The sequence below is a fragment of the Paramacrobiotus metropolitanus genome, unplaced genomic scaffold, assembly GCF_019649055.1.
Source record: "Paramacrobiotus metropolitanus isolate TYO unplaced genomic scaffold, Prichtersi_v1.0 Parri_scaffold0000055, whole genome shotgun sequence".
NCBI classification, from domain to species: domain Eukaryota; kingdom Metazoa; phylum Tardigrada; class Eutardigrada; order Parachela; family Macrobiotidae; genus Paramacrobiotus; species Paramacrobiotus metropolitanus.
This window is the reverse complement of record NW_026570275.1, coordinates 58,774-77,982: the sequence shown is the minus strand read 5'-3', so window position 1 is coordinate 77,982 and position 19,209 is coordinate 58,774. Positions and strand designations below refer to the sequence as shown.

Below are 19,209 nucleotides of genomic sequence, written 5' to 3'. Positions count from 1 at the left end.
TTGGTTCGCGTTTTTCATTTCGCTGTGGCGTTTAAATTCTATTTGGTTCAGAACCAGGTGAACCACTTCTGTCCTGGTCTATAGGTTCAAACCTATAGAACCACTAATGTTCTAACTTGGACATTCTATGCTAACAAAAACCAAACGAAATTAACCCTTCTAAGCTGACGAGTGGTGTGACGACATCGTCACTAGTCGAACCGCACCGCCATCGCACCGTCATTAGAAGTGCGCGTGCAGGTATGCCGCGCACATTCCCGTGCGGTCATGTTACTTCATGCTGACGGTATATTATATCATCATGCCGTCATGCGCCCCGCCACTGGATCCCCCCTACAGCAGACCCGCCCGCGATCATCGAGCGCAACTCGACCGGGACGATATACAAAAACCCCCCTCCACCACAGTACCACATCACTCCACTCCGAGCCTTCCCTGGCATAGCTAGCTTAGCATTAGTACTGTTATAGTGGGCATAGTGATGTTGTTGATTAAAGGTCACATTCATACGGGTGCGTTGCCTAATCGTTATAGGGAACACAAAGGTAACACGTAAAGGTCATCGTCGACCTGTACAAGTGTAGCACAGAGGCGCTTACAAGAGTATCATATCGCGACAGTGGTAAGCATTGAACAACGCAATACAAACTTCTGAATGCTATGCTAAATGCTTTAATACGGATAGACACAGTCATGTCATTTTATGAAAGCCGTATCCGCACATACAATCCTTGACAAAATATTGGGGACGACAATGGGTTACATAAATACATATGTTTTAAGGTAAAATATATCGTGGCTAATGTCACGGGTCCGCGCAATATTGTGAAAATTCCTGACACTCATAAAGCATTAAAGCATAGCTGCGCGATTTCTCGTATTGATACCTTTAGCTTACTGCCGTAACCCACCTGCCAAAATTTCGCAGGCATTACGCAGCAGCTCGGTTTCCAGCAGTTGTGCAAGGTGCCGCAGTGTCAGGAGTTCCCATTTTGAAAGTGTTTTATCAGGGCATCCAAAAAAACCAAAAGAGGCGGGCGCAAAAAGATTTCTTCCAAGAATCGCTCGAATGGATTTCTTGTAACCCTGCCCTCAGCGGATGTTCCAGACGCAGCTCTTGTAGCGTTGTCGATAGCTTCGTCGAACGAGCTGCTAACGGGTCTTCCAGATCCAAGTCTTCTGCTAACGGCTCTTCTGACGTCTTCCAGGGTGAGTGGAACTGACCCACCCGGAAATAGCTCTTCGTACGACCATCGAACGGGTTGTTCGGGTGCATTTGATTTAATGTTGTCTTCAGCGGTTGGTTCCGTTGCACTTATGGTAACGCCCTCTTCAGCGGAAAGGTCGGGTGGATTTGTTGTAATCTTGTCTTCAGTGACTTCAGTGGATGGCCCGGATGCAGTTCTTGTAGTAGCGTCCTGATTCTCTGGAAATGCGCCACCGGGGTAAGCCTCGGCATACGACCTGACAACGGACTTAACCGTCTCCACGACTACACTAGGATCTGCCGCAAAATATTCCGTTTTACCCTCGACACCGGATCGCGGACTGTGGAAATTTTTATTTCTTAGCTCATCGTGAACTTCCCACTCAACAGAATACCGAAATTCCACAACCTCAGTATGGATTACTTTGTAAGTTTCCTTATTCTTCCTCTCCAATTCGCGCTTGCGCGTGTTAATGTCCCTTCTGGTTATACCCACTTTTACGAGAGGCTGGCCATTTTCGTCTACTAGAGGCTGACCATCTTCGTCAAGAGGCTGAAGAACGTAGATGATGCCATTCCCTTTTCCTTTCTTTTCAGAAGGTGTGAGTTGGTCAGGTGCTCGCACTCCCGCTATGCCGAGGAAATGCGTTGCCTCCTGTGCGAAATTATCTTCGAACCATTTGTGGATGCAGAGAATGTCTCGTGTGGTTTGTGGATCAGCCAAAATCATCCTCACTGCCTGTAGTCGTAGATCAGACGCCGACGGGTTATTTTTCGCCAACCTCGATATAATATTATATCCGCAGTTATTCTGACTGTTATAGGTCTCAGCTCCCGTTTCTTCGATTTCATATCCATCTGCGTCGGCGTTCTTTAAAGCGTAATGCCCAACGCCGTTGATTGCGCCGCGAGGCGGTGGAATATAAACAACAATGCGCACACCGGAGGCCCTTTCCGCTTCCGTTGGAACGTAACTAGGACTTTCAACGATCTTCAGATTAAGGTTATGAAGTTTCGCCAACAAAAGAAAGGTAGGATTGTCGATCGGTTTATTGTCGGCAATATCCGCTGCAAGCTTTTTGACTTCCGGATCATTAGTTGCGCCATCAATAATTCCGTTTTTTTCGGCGCGTTCGATGGCTGCCTCCGTTTTTACAATCATGTCTCGCAACTGAAAGTTGATCATGTATTCCTTGGCGTTCATTTCAATTTGACCTTTTACTGTTCGTGTTCGGTCCAAGAACTTTGGGTCCCTGGAGTCTTGAGCCTCGCTGACCACGAAACGCTTCTGCAGTTCTTCGGAGATGCCGCGCACTATTGCACCGGCCGCTTGCGACATCACTGGGGATACGAGGTGCGAGTTGGCGGTTTTAATAATGTGACTGACAATCAAATCAGTCACAGCTTTATGCAGCACGCTCATTTCAACCTTAACCAGAGCTGTGTCAAACTGCTTTTGTTCCTCCGACAATGTTTTCAACAATTTTTGCAATGCTTCGCCTTCTTTTCCAGCCAGAACTGCTGAAACATCTTTGAAAGTAATATTCGTGTTTCGGGTTATTTTGCTTATAGCTTCAGCGGAAAAATCGTTTTGCCGCAATATTTGCCGGAAGACTTCAACGTCTTCGTGTAGCTTAATTGCTAGTTCTGTGAACACTTTGGAAATGATTGTAGTTACTTCGTGTACACCGGACAAGGCTCCCCAGCACATGACCAGATTACTGTAGGCGGTTCCAGTGAATCTGGGATCAGACAGAATCCCGTTAGCCAACGGAGCGCCGACTGAATTCCACCACGCACGCCACGCCGGCAATTGCGGGTTCATGGTGGCTTTCACCAGTCGTTCCAGTTTGCGCTGCAGAGTCAGCGCCGTCGTCGATGTGGGAGTACCGGCATCGAGGATTCGATGTTGCGCCCATGTTTCTGCCAGGATAATCTTGAAATTTGGATGGGAAAAGCCTTGCTCTACTCTTTGTTCCACTTCTCGCGTGATTGCTTCACGGATTTGTTCAAAACAGAATCCCGACAGTTTGTCACTGAGGGCCTTTATCCCAATCCGGGCGCCGGTTTCCGCCGTCCGCACTGCAATATGTTTGACCGCCAAGACTTTTAAGTTCGCGCCTAGTACCGAAAGATATCTGTTTAAGAACAGCATTTAGGACAGCGGAACTTGTACAATGCCCAATAGCCTAGTAGTCGCGCTTGGCTTACCGGTTGCTTTGATGATGGCAGTGTTGGCGGCCGCTACCGTCGAACCGCTTGCAGCAGCTTTTGTAGTAAGTAGTTTAATTCCTTTTGCGCCGTTACTCAGGCTGTTCAAGCCCATCGTCGATGTTGTTATGACCAGACTCACAGCTTTCTGTGTAACATAATCGCTCCAGTCGAAACTGCGCGTGGCGTAGATTCGATGAGCCATGGTCATATCCGACATGGCTTCAGTAACCAGCGACATTCCCAAACTGGCTCCGAAAGTTGTCGTGATCAGCAAACCGCCTGCTGCGGCCTGCACGAATGCCAGTCCGCAGACGCTGAGCAAGCTAATCCATGGAAGGAACTGTTTTTCGTTAAAGGACACCAACATGCTAAGGCCGCGAGCACTTAGTTCGCGTATCTCCTGCAGTGGCAGCTGGCCGTGGGTAAACATATCGGATAGTTCTTGCACTTTGGTCTGGTGCATTTGTTCCTGGTCGACCTTGGCGTCTTTTAAAATTTTGTTTGCATCTCCCCAGCTCAAATTGTACAGCTGCATGGTGAATCTGACATTGTACTTTCGGAGAACCCTAATCACATCTTTTGCGCTATCCGGCGATATTTCAGATAATACAAGATTTGCGCTGTAACTTGAAATCGCTTTACTCCATGCTGTTTTCAGAACTTCCGCATATGGCTCGCTCTCTCTCTTCACACTCTCGTTCTGCGCCCTTTTGTGCAAACCTCGTAGCGTCAAGTTAATGTGCAGTTCGGGCGCTGCAGGATGGCAATCTTTCCCCAAAGATTCAACAGCATGATGCACGTCAGCGGCTCTAAGCAATCCGATGACTCTAACGTAGATGCAGTTGTCTTCGAGCTGCTTGAAGACGTCGAGTTTCACCCGCTCTGCCATTTCGAATGGCAAAAATTTCTTAATTAGCCGATGCTCGTCAGTCGTTACGATAATCGTTTGATGTTGAAATGTCTTCGATTTTTTTATCAAATTTTTGGTTGCTTTTATTAATGTTTTCAGTGGACCGGATATTTCCAGATCAAAATTACTAACGCCCATATCTCTGATATCATTAAACTGAAACGACAACTTTCCTCCTTTTTCAAAATCTCGGTGTATCTTGAGAACCTCAACGCTAATTTCGGGAACCTTCTTGAACAGCTTGATATCGGGTTTCAGCAAATCACCGAGTTTCAATAAATCAACGGCTTCACAGCATAAGGATACCCTCAGCGAACTCATCAGCAAAGTAGCAGCGGTTCCCGGCAGTGTTTGAAGCGCCTGATCCTTTTCGCCGCTATCATTGTGTACTGTTTGATCGTGAAATGTTAAGCTAAATTCCTTAAACTGCTTCAAATTTTCACCCAGACATCGTTCTTTTGGGTTTTTTTGAAGAAGATCATTTGGCAGACGCAGTGTGCGCCTGTCTGACTCAGTCAGATAGTCCAAATTGACTTTACGAAGTGACCTTTCCGTCGCGTCAATATTGGCTTGAATGCTGTTTATGAAATAGCCGAGAAGGTTAGTTTTCTGGATTAGCTGTTGAAAAAGTGGGGTATCGTTACTTGATCCCGGAGGAAGCTGTTTTTGCGTTAAGACTTGCATCGTGTTAATGACCGACATCTCCCTGTACAGTAGATGGAGAACGCTATTCAATTTTTCTACCGCTTTCCTTTTATAATCCAGTGGTTCACCGGTGTTCAAATATGCTGCGGCAAGGCCGATTTGAGCTCCAAAAGCAAACGATAAGTCCATCTGAATGGCGATATTATAATGCTCCACAGCGGCAGGATACTTTTCGCTGATGTATTCAACGTTTCCTGTGGGAAATTCAAAGAAAAAAATCAGATTAATGCTTTCTCGAACTGGCCTGTTACAATTGTAGTTGTTTCTTGTGCAGTCAACACACATTACTTATCGTACCCAGTTGCACAAAGTAGAAGGCGTTGTTAGCGGCTTTAATGAGTTCTTGCTTGTTTTCCGTTTTTTCCAGCTTTGCTTTAAAATTTCGGAATTCTGAATGGGCTTTTTTGCTATGGAAATTTTCACGATCAACTCGAAGGAGAAATTTCGCCCACTGTTCTTCCACGGATAAAAGTACAATGGTCTCAAAAAACGACGATGCGCTGCCACTTCCAATACTCAAGTATGCGTGCGCGACATCTTTTGCCTCGTTGCCCATGTTTTTCCAGAAACTTCGCTGGCTTTGGAGCTGTCGACGAACGCTGTTGTAAAATTCGCAGAATTCTTCGAAAAGCTTCCCTTTCATCTGAATGTACGGTAGTTCATGTTGTCGAAATTCCTCCAGCATGCGTTTTTCTTCGAGATCGCGCTGCTTTCGGTAATTGGATAATGGGTCGCCGACGATGATAAGTTGCCCGGTGCCTTTGTTGCCTTGTCGCGATGTGCGACCAAATGCTTGTTCCTCCGTCCGCAGACTGCGCGGAAGGAATGTGAGGCACACGTGCAGTCCGCCGTATTCTTCGATCTCCGCCGTCTTCAAGTCAGTGCCGCGGCCCGCAAGGTTGGTTGCCACCACGATATCTCCAGGATGGAGCCGTTCGATTTGCTTTTCTTGTCCTTCTTGATTTTTGACGTACAGCTTGACCTTAACCTAAACATTCGAACGCTATATGTTCGGTAATAAAGTACGATCAAGAGTATGTATGTGTAGCCGAGGAACTCATCCCGACGGATAAACCGTCCACCGGAAGCTAGTGCAGACTGCCGACAAAACTGCTCGCACGTCCAGTACCACTTGGCACGCAAATTTACTTATCCACGTCTGCACATTCCAAAATTTTGAAGCATCCGGTTCAGATTTCCCACAAGAATTATATTGTCGGAATATGCATTGGGAAGCGGACGAATTTACCGGTCATAGTACACAAGGGTGCTTACCTTAAAGCTAGAGAAAACAGAGCCAATCAAGTGCGCAGATTTTATGGTCTCACAAATCACCAACACCGCACGCTTTTTTGACGTCTCGGCGAGTGTCGTAACTGCAATTTCTCTCAACCACTGCTCTTCGTTTTCGACGCAGATATCCGGAAATTGTGTATAACGTTTAAAGTAAGTTTCCGGAAGAACGAGCAATTTCACATGATAAATGTTGTACATAATCTCCCGTTCGTAGCTGGATCCTAATGTTCCTGTGAAGCCGATTATGTTGGTGCCGTACTTGTTGAACATTGAATAATTTGACAAGAAGTTGGTGGTCACAGTTTCAGAGTGGATCTTCAATGAGTAGTAGTATCCCGATGGTTCTGAACCAGTTTTTTTTATCCGGGGGGTCCAAATTTTAGACCCTAGGGGATAATTAACGGTCTGTGTGTTTCTGCCCTAGGAGATAATTAACGGTGTGTTTTTTGACCGGGGTGAATTTTAACGAATGGTATGTTTTTAATATGTGATTTTGTGAAAATATGTCATGAAATTGCAGACTAAATATCGTTTCGTTAGATGGCATTGTGAAAATGACATACTGATTAGTGCATTACCTTTACTTTTTGAGTGACAAAAAACAAAAAGGAAAAACAGGAAGCTTGATCTGTGGTTGGGTAAGTATGCTATTGCGGTGACACATGTGCCGAACGACCACGACCACTGTTCAATCTTGGTTTCCTATTTTTTCACTTGTGCGACATGGATCACCGATTTCAGTGATCCTTGTACGACATGGATCACCGAGTTCAGTGATCCCTTGTACAACGCGGATCACCGAGTTCAGTGATCCCATGTACGACACGGATCACTGTTATTGGAAATCCTTCCTGGTTTTGATGACCCTTGCAAGTATGGGATTATCGGAATCGGTGATCCATGTGAGTGCAGCGGTCAATCACGTACGTACAACACCGTAGCAACAGTATGAGGGATCACTGGAATCGGTGATCCCTACGGGATCATTAGATTTTGGATGGATCACCGAGTTCGGTGATCTCTCTAACATAACACATAACCGTGTACGTACGACACCGTAGCAACAGTATATACGTAAGATGATCGAGATCGGTGATCCCTCTGGGTATATAAAGGAGGTAGATTTTTATAATGAATTTCAGTCTGAACTTATTCTGCCACATTCTAAGAGAATTTCTTGGCACATTAATCGCACAGGTGTATATTTTTGCAAATCGGATCGCTATTATTGCATTATGGACTTTTCGAGGAAGCGACAGCGGGAAGATGAACCAGAAGCCTCGAAGCGACAACGGGAAGAACCAGCAACATCAAATGACCAAACGAATACGGAAATAGGTAAATTTCTGAAAAACAACCTTTAGCAGCCCGATCATTTTTAAAAATAGATTTATTTTTCAAATCCTTGCATTTGCGTTTTGATTATATTGTTGAACGCTTATACGTTGAAGACACTGAGCTGAAGATAAGAAAAAAGAATTTGCGCAGATTCAGCGGATGTCGCCCTCGAAAACATTACTGATCATATCCACATCGAAGAAGCCGGCTCAAAAATTTGGAAAAAATTTGGTTTGCATTCCAAATGTTTTTCAGTCAAGGTAAACCGCAGCTACATTTTTCAAATATTTGGAACAGGTCTGAGATTACTTGCAAATTGTAAGGTAATCTTTTAGGCTTTTGATTTGGAAACCCTTCCTTTTGCGATAGTTCCGATGGCTCTGACGTTGATATTGCAACACGTTTTGGACTATGTGTTAGAAGGTGTACGCCCTGAAGAGATGGTACGAGTGCGAATCGATTCAAAATCTCTGAACTACCCAATTTGGACACCACCGATACAAAGATCGCAACTTACTGTGCGACGATGGATGGCGGAAGTAGCAAGGGTGCTCAACTCTTACGAAGAATTCAGCATGGACAAACACTTTGAAGTACTAGTGCAACACACAGACATTCCCAGAGGCAGCTGTGTCCGCGACGTTCCCATAATACTAAAAAAGAGGCTTCAGAGAATGAAGTCCGTCATTTTGATAACAAATGCTGATAGTATTTGTCTCGCAAGAGCTTTAGTTGTCGGAATGGCCTATGCGGACGGTGATAAGCAGAAGTGTCGAAGGATTAGGCGCGGAGAGAAGCTTCAATCGAAAGAAGCAAAAGCGTTGATAAAGAATGCAGGACTGGACGAAAGAGAGTACACAATAGCGGATGTCCCATTTTTCCAGCAAGCACTTGCCGAATACCAGATTATTATTGTGAGTGTAGATCACGCCAACAGCATCGTGTACAGCGGACCCAAACAGAGCAAACGCATAGTCTTGCTGCATCATGACCATCATTTTGACTTGCTCAATTCGCTGCCAGCTTTTTTTCAAAGAAATTATTGGTGTTACGCATGCAACAAAGGTTACAATGAAAAAGCAGATCATCGTTGTGAATCAATTTGCCACTCGTGTTTGCGCAACGATTGCGAGGCGGACAAAGGAAACGTCATCGAATGCCAGGATTGCCATCGTAAATTTTTTGGTTCCGGTTGTTTTACCGAGCATAAGGTCGCATCTACTCCCACACAGAAACAACGGAAAAGTATTTGTCAGTCAGTTTTTAAGTGCCAGCAATGCTTCCGTGTGGTATCAAACAGAAATCGGAAAGGTGTTAGTCAGCATCAATGCGGAGAAGTATACTGTCAAACATGCAAAACCCACGAATTGCCCGATTCTCATAAATGTTTCATCAAGCCTCACAAAGTAACCGAGGAGGACCTGGAAGAGCACAGGAATGCCAGCTTTCTGTATTTTGATTTGGAGACATATGTGTCAGAAAATCGTGAACTTGTGCCTAATCTTGCGGTAAGGTTGGTTCAATAAAACAAAGCAACCATTTAATTCTGGATCTTTTTAGGTTGTCCAGGACGATGAAGGGCATGAATGGATTTTTCCGGAGGAAGGCACACCTTTCGGTGGTAACGTTACTGACCAGCTGTGCTCGTTTTTATTTAATGAGCGACACAGAGATCACTACATTATTGCCCATAATTTCAAGGTAAAACCATTGCTCCGTAAAGATTATGGTTACATAATAATATTCGCTTTATAGGGATTTGATGGGTATTTTATTTTGCGTTGGTTACTGGAAAACGGAATAGTCCCGAAAGTTATTATGAACGGTGGAAAGATACTTCAACTGGATGTGTCGGAATTCAATATATGCTTTCGGGACAGCTTCAACTACAATCCGCAAAGCCTTGCAAAATGGCCGGCAACCTTCGGCATTCGTGACATTGGAAAGGGCACATTTCCTCATCGGTTTAATCGTAAAGAAAATTGGGACAAGGTTCTTCCTTTTCCGGAGCCGGAAGAGTACGGGTTTTCATGCATGAACAGGAAGGCGAAGGAGTCATTCATGTCTTGGTATGCTACGGAAGCGAAAGAAAAAGATTACCTTTTCGACTTCCGGAAAGAGATTGAAGAGTATTGTCGCATGGATGTGACGGTACTACGCATGTGCTGTCAGCAGTTCCGCCGTCTATTCCAAGAAATCAGCAACGGATTGTGTCCTTTTGTCTCGGCTATGACGATTGCTGGTGTATGTAATCGGTATTGGAAGTCTTTTATTCTTAAACCACAACAAATCGGTCTCCTTCCGCAACGTTTACATGCGAAAAACCGGAACCAATCAGAAATCGCCAAGAAATGGTTAGCGTGGATAGAAAAAGAAGAAGAATGCGCTTTGGAATCGGCTTTGAATGGATCTGAACACCAGATTGGACCGTTCTTTGTTGACGGTTACCGCGCAGATATCAATCACGTTTACGAATTTTACGGCTGTTGGTACCACGGGTGCCCTCAGTGTGAAGCTCCTGGAACCATACACCCTTTCCGGAACATTCCAATGTCGGAAATATACAACGAAACCCTGGAACGGGAGAAGTATATCCGCAGCCAGGGATACGGTGTGACCACCATATGGGAACATGAATTTGCAGATCAGATAAAGTCGGATCCCGAACTGCGATCGTTTGTTCAGAAACTTTCGTTTATTGCTCCTCTGGATCCACGAGATGCATTCTACGGTGGTCGTACAAATGCCGTCAAGCTTTTCCACCAGATATCCGGTGACGAAACGATAAGTTATTATGATGTCAACAGCGAATACCCGTACGTCAACAAAAACAAACGATACCCCGTTGGTCACCCCACAATAATTACCAAAGATTTTAAAGATATTGGAAATTATTTTGGTATTGCCTTGTGTCAAGTGCTTCCACCTGGGGACTTGAAATTGCCAGTACTACCATATCGCTCGGGTGGTAAGTTAACCTTTCCTTTGTGCCGGACATGTGTGGACAAGTACCAAAACACCAAGTGTGAGCACACCGATGAAGAGCGCGCTTTAACGGGAGCCTGGTGTACACCGGAAATAAACGAAGCTGTGAAGCGCGGATATATGGTCGAAAAGATTCACGAAGTCTGGCATTTCGAGCAGTACGAAGACCGTCTTTTTGAAGAGTATATCAACAAGTTTTTGAAGATCAAAACGGAAGCAAGCGGTTGGCCTGCTCACGTCCACACTGAAGATGAAAAACATCAATACATTCAGGATTTTAAACAACATGAGAAGGTTGAACTAGATTATGATAAAATCACTCCAAATGCTGGACTGCGTTCACTATCGAAACTGTGTTTAAACAGGTTAGTTTATACAAAATACAGGCATCAGATTATGAAAATTTACAAGTATTACATTATCTTTCCTTTTTATAGTTTCTGGGGACGTCTGGGAATGCAAGAAAACAAACTCAGCACTGCCTATATAACCGAACCGGAAAAGTTTTACGACATGTTGTTGTCTGGAAAGTATCACGTGCATTCTTGGGACATGTTCTCGGAGGATGTGGTGCAGTTGACATACACCAAAGAAAGCGGTTTCGTGGATCGTAATCCGAACACCAATGTCATCTTAGCGGCGTAAGAATTAATACTTTTATTTGTTTTGGTTTAAGCATTGGGTGCAATTTACAGGTTTACAACATGCTGGGCACGACTCCATTTGTACAAATTTATGGACATGGTCGGGGATCGGTTGCTGTACTTCGATACAGGTACAATATAACTATGGTTTTGTAATCCGCTTTTTTATTCTGCTTTTTAAAATACAGATTCCATTTTCTTTGTGACAAAACCCGGATTGGTTGACCCCCCAACGGGCTGCTTCCTTGGCGATCTTACCAATGAATTAAAACCAGGACAGCATATCGTGCAGTTCATCAGTTTGGGAGCCAAAACTTACGCGTACGTCACTAATGATGGCGATACTGTGGTGAAAGTGAAAGGATTCACTTTGAATGGCCAAACTAGTGAGCAAATTAATTTTAGTAAAATGCTGGAAATGTTGGAGAACCGTGATACAGTTGATATACAGTATCCCGACATTCTGAAGCGCGTAAAGAAGGATTTAACAATTTGTAGCGCTAGCATGAAAAAACGGTTTCAAGTGACGTATGACAAACGTCGTATTGTGGATAGTGAGTACAATACACTTCCGTACGGTTTCAAGTTGTTATGAATTTATTAAACTTTTTGATCATGGTTTCAATCTGTTCCACAGCAGCTGACAAATCAGTATAAGACTTCAAACCTAGAAAGTTACATTTACCAGATGGAAACAAAACAGCACGACCAACACAAAGTTTAACGGCAAGACCGCTAAACAATTCCGGTGTATACTCAAGTTTAAAGTACTGGCTAAATTTTTCTATATGAACACGATCAGTAAATGTGTGGTTAGCTACAATATCAACAATTCGATACCCGGTAATAGCGCATGGAAATCCGATCCTCCTTAGCATTCCAACAAACAACTCCAGTATTTCCTTCGCTTGTTCTTCGGATCGCCCTCCATTTACAGTGATTTTGCCATTGCGATATACTTGGCAGTGTGCTTTGACCGGTTGGAGAACACGAATCAGTAGTCCAGAAAACCGTTGAGGGATATACTGCGCCATTGGTAGAAGTTTTTCAATTTTCCAAAGATCCAGGGTAGTGTTTAAGTCCGCAACGGCAACAACATTGGTGATTCTGGGCATCACAGTGATACCGCAAGGCGAACCGCACAGCTTTGCGGAGGGTCGACACCGGGAGCGAGGTGAGTTTATGATATGGTGGGCAGCCCAGGGATTCGAGGTTTCTCACTTCCGGTAGAAACTGCTCAAGCAGTCGGCACTTCTCAAGGCCTTTGGCAAAAAACCTCACTTGACTGGGTCGTCCGATTCTTTGAAAAATGTCCTCCAAGGCACATGTTACCTGATTGTGTCGGTACTCTCCTTCTGTATGCCACAAGAGCCCGTGCGAGTGTCGAGCTTGACTTTTCAGCGCGGGGATGTGCTTGCTGGCAAATCGTGGAAGCGAGAAAGTGTAAAGGTTTTGTTCATCTTTGTCCGGGCAGTAGAAAGCCAGCTGTTTGATGTACTTGGTTTCATTGATAACGAACCAATCGGTATCCAGTATGCATGGTACTGCCATTTCGTCTACCGGAGTACTATTCAAAATTCCAGTTAACTGATAACGCACAATGCTGTGGTTAGAGTCTAGTAAGTTTATGTACTGAAAACCGCGTATTTGTACTAGGAAGAGGATCACTCAAGTCGGTGATCCATATCGTACAAGTTATCACCGAGTTCAGTGATCCCTATCGTACAAGGGATCACCGAGTTCAGTGATCCCTATCGTACAAGGGATCACCGGGTTCAGTGATCCCTATCGTACAAGGGATCACCGAGTTCAGTGATCCCTATCGTACAAGTTATCACCGAGTTCAGTGATCCCTATCGTACACGAGATCATCGAGTTCAGTGATCCATGTACTTTGCGGGATCACCAACAACGGTGATCCGTGCACTGAAGATCACCGATATTGATAATCCACTAAGTGAATTGAAGAGCGCTATAAAAAGCAAACGTAACTGACAGGTTCTTAACAAGTTGTTCTGTTTAGTGTTTACCTCTTGTTGAATTTTATTCTACATCACCATGGAATTTATGGACCTGTTTGTACCTAAACGACCGCAGACCGTTGCGACCAAAGCCAAACGAAAAAGTCAAGAGGAGGGTGGAAAGCCGGAAGTTAAGAAGAGCAAGCCCAACAGTTTACCGGGCACGATATCTACGCACCCGCGGTTTGTTTTTGCACAACTGGGAAAGCCGGTCTACCGCTTGGGAAACGACAAGTTCGTGTATGTGGGACCTAGTGCCGACGGGAAGATCAGTACGATTCGTGTGGTTTTCGGTGAATGGAAGGAGCAACCGGACAATTCCTGGAAAGCCAGCTACGGGAAGAACGTTTCACTGTCCAAGATCGGTTTTCTTCGTTTGGCCGCGCTCATGCTGACTGAGAAAGCTGACATGGATGAAACGGCCCGTGCTAGTGCCGCTGAAACCGGTCGGCTGACCCCGTTGTACCTTTTGGACAGCAGCATGTATTTTGGTTGGAGTCGTTTCAATGGCACCAACGTAGCGACCATTCGACGTTTTGAAGTAAAGGGAGGGGATATGATCCCCACCCGCTACGGTGTTTCTTTTGGTGAACGCTGCTATGACGGGTTGAAGGACCTCATGAAAGACCTGCAGCTGTTCAAAGACATGGTGAAAATCCAGAAGGAACAAGGGATCCACGAGCCGGTCAAAGAAGGACTAGAGTACGCTATGCTGTGCGAGAACGTTGCTGAGGCTTTGGCGCCATTAGTCAAGCAGCTGGATGATGGTACTATTAATCAATGTCACGAAGAAAACTATCGACCATCAGACGGTGAATGGAACGGTGCTGTGGAGCGACTGTTGGAATTGCGTATGGTGCATGGCATACTGTTCGGACTGGATAAGCTCAGTGTTGAGCAAGCTCTGGACCTGGACGTGGCTGGATTTTTGAAGAAACACGAGGATCAGCTTCGTGAGAATGTGGGTGGAGTTATTACCGCTAATAATTGCTGATTTCCTGCTGTTTTATTTACTTGTACGACAAACGAAAAAAACGGTCGTTGTTTTAATTTTCATTTTAATAAACGTTTGCACATCTGTCGGAGCAAAGCTCCGTCCACCATGGTTGTATTGATGTCGAAAAAAGAATTAACATACTGAGACACCATTTTGTCGTTGCTTATTCGGCTATCCGTAAACAAATGCACAATATTAGTGTACGATTCACCACTACAACGTCGTAGAATAAAAAACAAACAGTATTGTCCACAAACAGTGCTAAATTCAGACTGAAACTGTTCATTTTGTAGAGTGATTTCATTGGCTACCACCAGTGGTTGAAAATACTGTGAGTAGCTCTCCAGTGCTTTTCCGTAAGAGTCAAATACCTCCATTTTACCGGGTTGTTCCTGGTACAGGGCGATCCAGTGCTCGCCTTCTTGGTCAGCTGGATCGGTATTCACCACACACGCTCCCGGAAATGGTGCCAGGGTCGATGGAACTTGATTGCTGGCGTAGACCCCACGAAACACCGCAGTGGTGTGAGAATTTCCATGGAGTGCCGAGGTAATTTCTTGTGTATTCATGTTGTAAAGTCCGCGATCAGTTGACGGTGCTGGTTAATTTCAATAATGCTGTCGTAGACCAGCATACACACCATCATAAGGGGGGATCCATAAATTACGTACGCAAGAACTCCGTGGTTTTTGACCCGTCCCCCCCTCTGTGTCACGGTCTGTCACAAAATTTTTACCCCCTCTAATATTGAAAAACTGCGTACGTCGGTTTCACCGCACCCCCCCCACTTTCGGAAAGTTAACAATAACGAAATTTATTAATCTCACAGTTTTACAATCAAATTTTGACTTTTGGGTTTAGTTTTTCCAAAACTAGTCCCCAAACTGCCAGTAACTACTGGACATTCAGATACTGTATTTGTGCGCAAAACATCCGCAAACCATGTTCGCTGAGTACGGCAATCACAATAACGCACGTCCTCAGGCTTTTGTCCGACACAGACAGACACAAGAAACGCGGCAGAAAAGAAAGCGCAGTTATTGCTTCTTTTGTCCTGCAGCTGAACAGGTGGCATTCGCACACTCAAACCGTCGGCTTCATCGAAATTAAAAAGATCGTGCAAAGTTTTCTGCAGTTTCCGGTTCGGTGACAAGCCTAAAGAGTCATATATGGTCACGACTTTCGATTTGGAGTCATAGAACACGGTGACGAAGTGGCTGGAGACCGCTGTGAGAATCGTTATAACGTCTTTGCCATTAGCGGCGGCACGTCGTAAATGTGCAATCGCATTGTGATCTCCGATGCGAATGTCCATGGGGTCTTCGAAACCGCTAAATGACGAACGGTAGTGATTTTCAGCAATTGCCAGAAAAGCAGCAACAACGCGCTCCGACACTCCCGAGCCGAACGATTCTATCTCTACGAAGTCTTGGTGAAACACATCGATGTTCATGATCCCAGCACTGATTTTTCGTTGGACTTCCAGGACGGGACTGGCATCTTCAGAACTGATCACGACATATGGTGGGCTACAATTTTCCGCAGCGTCAAACACTGGGATAGAGCTTGGTTTATCAACCTGTGACAAATTTTCAAACCAGTTAAAACAAAATGAACAATTTATTGTTAAACAATGTAAGCCAAGATAAATGTCATTGAACTCAGTTTTTACAATAAATGATAACGTCGAATAATAAAACGTTATCCCCCGGTATTTTATTCTGTAAATTTTCTACACCGACCTCAGTAGGTGGTCCTGGAACTTCCGTCAACTCGTCGTTCTCAGCAAGATGAGCCGGTGTCACCTGAGGGAGGTCACTATTTTCCGTTCGTGCACCAGAGCACATATGGGCCAACAAAGCAGTTTTGGTTGCCTCATAATCTCCACATTTACGGCAAACAAGGGAACCAAGCTGCTGATAAATGCTTGGGCAGTAGTAATCGTAAGGAAGAGATTTTCCATATTGAGGATCCAAATTTTTTAAAGTAATTCGTGTTTGCAATCCGAAGAAAGTTCCGTTAGACGAGTCGGGTGTAGCAGGAAGAGGGCCTGTCTCTGACTGTATGTATCGCACTGGAGCTGGCATAAAGCGCTCTTTAAAAATTTCAAAGTAATTCGAGCGCGGTGGTCGGCAACAGTTCCGATCTTCACACTTTACAATTTGTGTGAAATAATGGGATGTGCGGATGTGAGCACTCCGAATGCCCGGAGCGACAAGAGCCGCATGCTCAGTAGCAACGGGCTGGATGAAGCGTGCCAATATCGGATATCCATCGATCTCATTTTCATTCCAGACATCTGCTAAAGCGTTGCCTAGAACAGAAAAACCGTTAATCGACAGACAAGATAAGAAAACTTGCAAATGCGATACCCCCACTGAAACCCCCACGGAAACCCCCACGGGTTTTAACGTTATTCAGTAATAAGTAGCATTCTGGTACGTAGCCCGGAACGGCATAACCCGCTCGAACTGCTAAATCTGTATCCCCACATACCTGCATGCTCAAAATTTTTCAGCTCCAAATTAATATCAACGGTCTATCCATTAGATGACAAATGGGTTCCATGGTGGTCATGCTCTAATAAAATTCCGGCAAGCTGCTTCGATAGCGGCGCCATTCTGCGCTCTACTGGATTAAAAGCAGACTGACCAGGAGCATGAGAGGCAACAAATAAACAGTCCAAATCAAACTCTTTGAATAGAGACCAGGCTTCGGCGATCGTTTTTGGAAATCGAGGGTTTTCATCCGGGCCGCCATCGACAATGATGATAACAACAGGCTTGACGGTGTCCCGTACGTACATTGCATCACGAAAATTTGGAAGTTGTGTTAACGTGCGAAAATCTTTTGCATGGGAGGCGGCGCTGCTTTTGTCGTGTTTGCCAGATCGGATGGCGATATACGTAGGTCCGGAATACGAAACAGTGCGAGTACACTCATTCATCATGCAGGCAGCATAAACCGAAGGAATCAGCTTGTGGCTAGGGGCGACTACGAAATCATGATCGGGCAAGATTATTCGGCAGTCCGGTTCCCACCTCATAACTATAGGCGACTGAAAGTTCGCAGCTGTGATTCCTAATGGAATTCTCGCTTTATCATCTTGCGACAAAAACAATACGACATGGCTTCCCAGGATTCCTGCAATCATCTTATTTATTTCGAAATAATTTACATCCTAAAGTTTTCGATATTTTTAACTAAATTTGGATAACTATTTTAAACTAAAAATAGCACTTTAATGGATATAAATAATACAGTTGTTTGTCCTACCTGCCATTTCTTTCAAGTGATTTACTGTTGCTGACGCAAACCGACTATCCTGGTGCTCCTTTCGGGCGACATTCGCTGCACGTGCTAATTTTACTGGAACAGTGGTCACGTGTCGCTTGCCTTCCCGTGTATCCTTTCGTCGCGGCATAAGACGGAGGTACGTAGCAGATCTACTGATAGTGAATCCTTCTTCGTTCAACCGGGCCGTCAGTTCATCTAGTGTTCGACATCCTCGCAAAATTTCAGTCCTTCGCCGACGATGAGCACTGGCTCCAGCAGTTGCAATATCTACTATAGCACTCATCAGCCCTGTCATATGCGGCTCCTCGTGCAGCGGCGGTCGTCCTGCATACCATACACATTTAACAAAGTCGCCAGGAAATCAACTATGTGTTTAGAAAAAAACCTGATTTGTGCTAATATCAGTTGCATAAATAGCACCAATAGCAAAATGCGTTGCCGAATAAATTTTAAAATAAGTCAGAAAGAAATACCTCGCTCTCCGCGAATGAAATTTTGCCATTGCAAATCAGGGTGTTTCCTGATTCCTTCCGATATAATTTTCTTTTTTTTGATCCGGAATTTTCGCTGTCGCGCTGCTTCATCCTGTAGACGTTTGAGTTTCTGTTGCAGGGTTTTTTTATCTTTTTTGATGGACTGCAACGTTCGATGGTCTTCTACGGTATCCAACTCCATGTTCTGTGCAGAAACGATAAACGCAGCTTGTTTGTCGAGATGCTGCAGCTGCTCCGCAACTTTGTCCTGGGCGAATGTGGGTGCTTTCCGAGTCTCTGGGAGACTACTCGACGATGGAGATTCTGGATCAGTTTCATTCAACGGTTTGACGTGCGCTGTGAACTGCGAACTTGCCGTCGCGAGGCATACAGGTGGTGGCAACAACTGGTCTCCTGCTGGCTTCACTTCAGCGACGAAAGTGAATTTCGTTTGGGCAAAGGATCGAATATTTGAAGTTTTCAGTTTCAGCTCCTTCATCCGAGCCTGGAACTTCTCATCATCGTTCTTCAGCGACTTCCATTCCGCATTCGCTTGCTGTTGCTGCTTAGAGCCGTTTAGATAGGGATAAGCATGCTTATATAATCCCATAAATTCAGAGTACTTTTTTGCGCCGTCTGGAGCCATTAACACAAATAGGTAAAGCTACACAATAAAAAAAACTGCAGAAATTTCACAGAAAGCGCGAAAATGATGATTGTCATAACCACAAGGAGTTTCAAAAATCTCCAGAATTTAGGTGTAATTTATGCGGGTGTGCGTGGGCTTTTTGCTGCAGTACGTAACGCGCTCATGACCCCCTCCTCCCCCCGTGTCACGGTCTGTCACAAATCTCTGACCCGTCCCCCCCTGGTACCTTGCGTACGTAATTTATGGATCCCCCCTAATGGTGCTTTTCAGTGGTTTCCCGAAAGACACAGAAACACTAAGGTTTCCTGTTTGATTAGCGTCAGTGGTCCGCGTCCGGTATGTCCTGGAGTCAGGTCAAAACCGAAAATGGTATATCCGTCGTTATATTGGGTCCGGTTGAACGGTAGGCCGCCTTGCAAGCTGGGACGATGTCCCAAAGTGTCCAACAACCCGTCGTAGCACTCCAGAGACAA

At 44.9% G+C, this 19,209-nt stretch overlaps 2 protein-coding genes across 6 annotated transcripts in view; one reads left to right on the top strand and one right to left on the bottom strand.

Moving 5' to 3' along the window:
* Positions 1 to 19,209, bottom strand: part of LOC129592727 (uncharacterized) — a 44,297-nt gene that overhangs the window by 7,992 nt on the left and 17,096 nt on the right. The window contains exons 5-8 of the mRNA XM_055488830.1: positions 6,312 to 6,658; positions 5,334 to 6,024; positions 3,419 to 5,230; positions 1,745 to 3,328 (exon numbers count right to left, since the gene is read on the bottom strand). Coding sequence (XP_055344805.1) covers positions 1,745 to 3,328; positions 3,419 to 5,230; positions 5,334 to 6,024; positions 6,312 to 6,658 — 4,434 coding nt within the window. The remainder of the gene's footprint in view (positions 1 to 1,744; positions 3,329 to 3,418; positions 5,231 to 5,333; positions 6,025 to 6,311; positions 6,659 to 19,209) is intronic.
* Positions 7,350 to 12,150, top strand: LOC129592761 (uncharacterized). Of its 5 annotated transcripts, none has more exons than XM_055488875.1 (8): positions 7,350 to 7,670; positions 7,803 to 7,930; positions 8,006 to 9,178; positions 9,240 to 9,371; positions 9,426 to 11,020; positions 11,093 to 11,296; positions 11,351 to 11,430; positions 11,488 to 12,150. In XM_055488875.1, exons 1-8 carry the CDS (start codon positions 7,412 to 7,414, stop codon positions 11,892 to 11,894), a joined length of 3,978 nt encoding a protein of 1,325 aa, XP_055344850.1. In that variant the 5' UTR covers positions 7,350 to 7,411; the 3' UTR covers positions 11,895 to 12,150. The 5 variants fall into 5 exon arrangements, with proteins under 5 accessions (XP_055344850.1, XP_055344854.1, XP_055344849.1 ...); XM_055488879.1 differs by having other exon boundaries at positions 7,354 to 7,670; positions 7,821 to 7,930; positions 8,091 to 9,178; positions 9,231 to 9,371; positions 11,488 to 12,147; XM_055488874.1 differs by having other exon boundaries at positions 7,354 to 7,670; positions 9,231 to 9,371; positions 11,488 to 12,147.